Raw genomic sequence first — 2,500 nt, forward strand, 5'->3', positions numbered from 1 at the left:
AACTCTTTATATTATTCTTACCGCTCCAGAGATGTTCACTTCTCTCCATACACGATTACCAATGGAGAAGAATTCAAACTCCTGCTCATTCTGTCGTGGAGTTTTATTTATTAGTTTACGTTTTGCTTTATGTTCTGATTTCATCGTAGCTTTATTTAGTGTTCTTTCCCACACGCAGTGTTGAACGGGTTTGAGTGGAACCCTGATGTGTTCTCTTCTGCAGTGTGGTTCTGCGGTGCGGATGTTGGTGTGTGTGTTGATGTTGGTGTGTGTGTGTGTGTGTTAATGATGGTGTGTGTGTGTGTTAATGATGGTGTGTGTGTGTGTTAATGATGGTGTGTGTGTGTGTTAATGATGGTGTGTGTGTGTGTTAATGTTGGTGTGTGTGTGTTAATGTTGGTGTGTGTGTGTTAATGATGGTGTGTGTGTGTTAATGATGGTGTGTGTGTTAATGTTGGCGTGTGTAGGTATCAGGGGCCGCTGTTGGAAGATGTGTCTCTGCAGGCGGCGGTCAGCGGCGGCGCTGCGTCTCCAGAGTTCACCAAACTGTGCGCGTGGCTCGTCTCCGAACTCAAACTCTACTGCAGGCTGGAGGAGAACGTCCACGCCACCAACTGTGAGTGATCTACCTGTGTGTGTGTGTGTGTGCGTGTGAGTGAGAGAGCATGTGTGTGTGTGTGTGTGTGTGTGTGTGTGTGTGAGTGAGAGAGCATGTGTGTGTGTGTGTGGTGTGTGTGTGTGTGTGTGTGTGTGTGTGTGTGTGTGAGTGTGAGTGAGAGAGCATGTGTGTGTGTGTGTGTGTGTGTGTGTGAGAGAGCGTGTGTGTGAGAGAGCGTGTGAGTGAGAGAGCGTGTGTGTGTGTGTGTGTGTGTGTGTGTGTGTGTGTGTGTGTGAGTGAGAGAGCATGTGTGTGTGTGTGTGTGAGAGAGCGTGTGTGTGAGAGAGCGTGTGAGAGAGCGTGTGTGTGTGTGTGTGTGAGTGAGAGAGCATGTGTGTGTGTGTGTGAGTGTGTGTGTGTGTGTGTGTGTGTGTGTGTGCGTGTGAGTGAGAGAGCGTGTGTGTGTGTGCGTGTGAGTGAGAGAGCATGTGTGTGTGAGTGTGAGTGAGAGAGCGTGTGTGTGTGTGCGTGTGAGTGAGAGAGCGTGTGTGTGTGTGCGTGTGAGTGAGAGAGCATGTGTGTGTGAGTGTGAGTGAGAGAGCGTGTGTGTGTGTGAGTGTGAGTGAGAGAGTGTGTGTGTGTGTGTGTGTGTGTGTGTGTGTGGTGTGTGTGAGAGAGCGTGTGTGTGAGAGAGCGTGTGTGTGAGAGAGCGTGTGTGTGAGAGAGCGCGTGTGTGAGAGAGCGCGTGTGTGTGAGAGCGCGTGCGTGTGAGAGCGCGTGCGTGTGAGGGCGCGTGCGTGTGAGGGCGCGTGCGTGTGAGGGCGCGTGCGTGTGAGGGCGCGTGCGTGTGAGGGCGCGCGTGCGTGTGAGGGCGCGCGTGCGTGTGAGGGCGCGCGTGCGTGTGAGGGCGCGCGTGAGTGTGAGGGCGCGCGTGAGTGTGTGAGAGCGCGCGTGAGTGTGTGAGAGCGCGCGCGAGTGTGTGAGAGCGCGCGCGAGTGTGTGAGAGCGCGCGCGAGTGTGTGAGAGCGCGTGAGAGCGTGAGAGCGCGTGAGAGCGCGCGCGCGCGAGTGTGTGAGAGCGCGCGCGCGCGAGTGTGTGAGAGCGCGCGCGCGCGAGTGTGTGAGAGCGCGCGCGCGCGAGTGTGTGAGAGCGCGCGCGCGCGAGTGTGTGAGAGCGCGCGTGAGAGCGCGTGCGTGAGAGCGCGTGCGTGAGAGCGCGTGCGTGAGAGCGCGTGCGTGAGAGCGCGAGCGAGAGCGTGTGTGAGCGAGAGCACGTGTGTCGTGAGTGTGTGAGTGTGTGAGAGCGCGCGTGAGTGTGTGAGAGCGCGCGCGAGTGTGTGAGAGCGCGTGAGAGCGTGTGTGAGCGAGAGCGCGTGAGAGCGCGTGCGTGAGAGCGCGAGCGAGAGCGTGTGTGAGCGAGAGCACGTGTGTCGTGAGTGTGTGAGTGTGTGAGAGCGCGCGCGCGCGAGTGTGTGAGAGCGCGCGCGCGAGTGTGTGAGAGCGCGCGCGCGCGAGTGTGTGAGAGCGCGCGCGCGCGAGTGTGTGAGAGCGCGCGCGCGAGTGTGTGAGAGCGCGCGCGCGCGAGTGTGTGAGAGCGCGCGCGCGCGAGTGTGTGAGAGCGCGCGCGCGCGAGTGTGTGAGAGCGCGCGCGCGCGAGTGTGTGAGAGCGCGCGCGCGCGAGTGTGTGAGAGCGCGAGCGAGAGCGCGAGCGAGAGCGTGTGTGAGCGAGAGCACGTGTGTCGTGAGTGTGTGAGTGTGTGCGTGAGAGCGAGCGTGCAAGTGTGCGTGCGTGCGAGTGTCTGCTTTATATTCACTATATCATCTTGATTCATAGCTTTGTGTTTATAAACATCTTTTATGATTTTCTGAACTGAAAGTGTGTGTCTGTGTGTGTCTGTGTGTG

The 2,500-nt window shown here is 57.8% G+C and overlaps 1 protein-coding gene across 1 annotated transcript in view; it reads left to right on the forward strand.

Annotated features, from left to right (window-relative positions):
* The window catches only part of fam98a (family with sequence similarity 98 member A), a 12,781-nt gene that overhangs the window by 1,898 nt on the left and 8,383 nt on the right, over positions 1–2,500 (forward strand). Inside the window, exon 2 of the mRNA XM_017475718.3 lies at positions 468–616. Coding sequence (XP_017331207.2) covers positions 468–616 — 149 coding nt within the window. The remainder of the gene's footprint in view (positions 1–467; positions 617–2,500) is intronic.

Source organism: Ictalurus punctatus, chromosome 9, assembly GCF_001660625.3.
Source record: "Ictalurus punctatus breed USDA103 chromosome 9, Coco_2.0, whole genome shotgun sequence".
NCBI classification, from domain to species: Eukaryota; Metazoa; Chordata; class Actinopteri; order Siluriformes; family Ictaluridae; genus Ictalurus; species Ictalurus punctatus.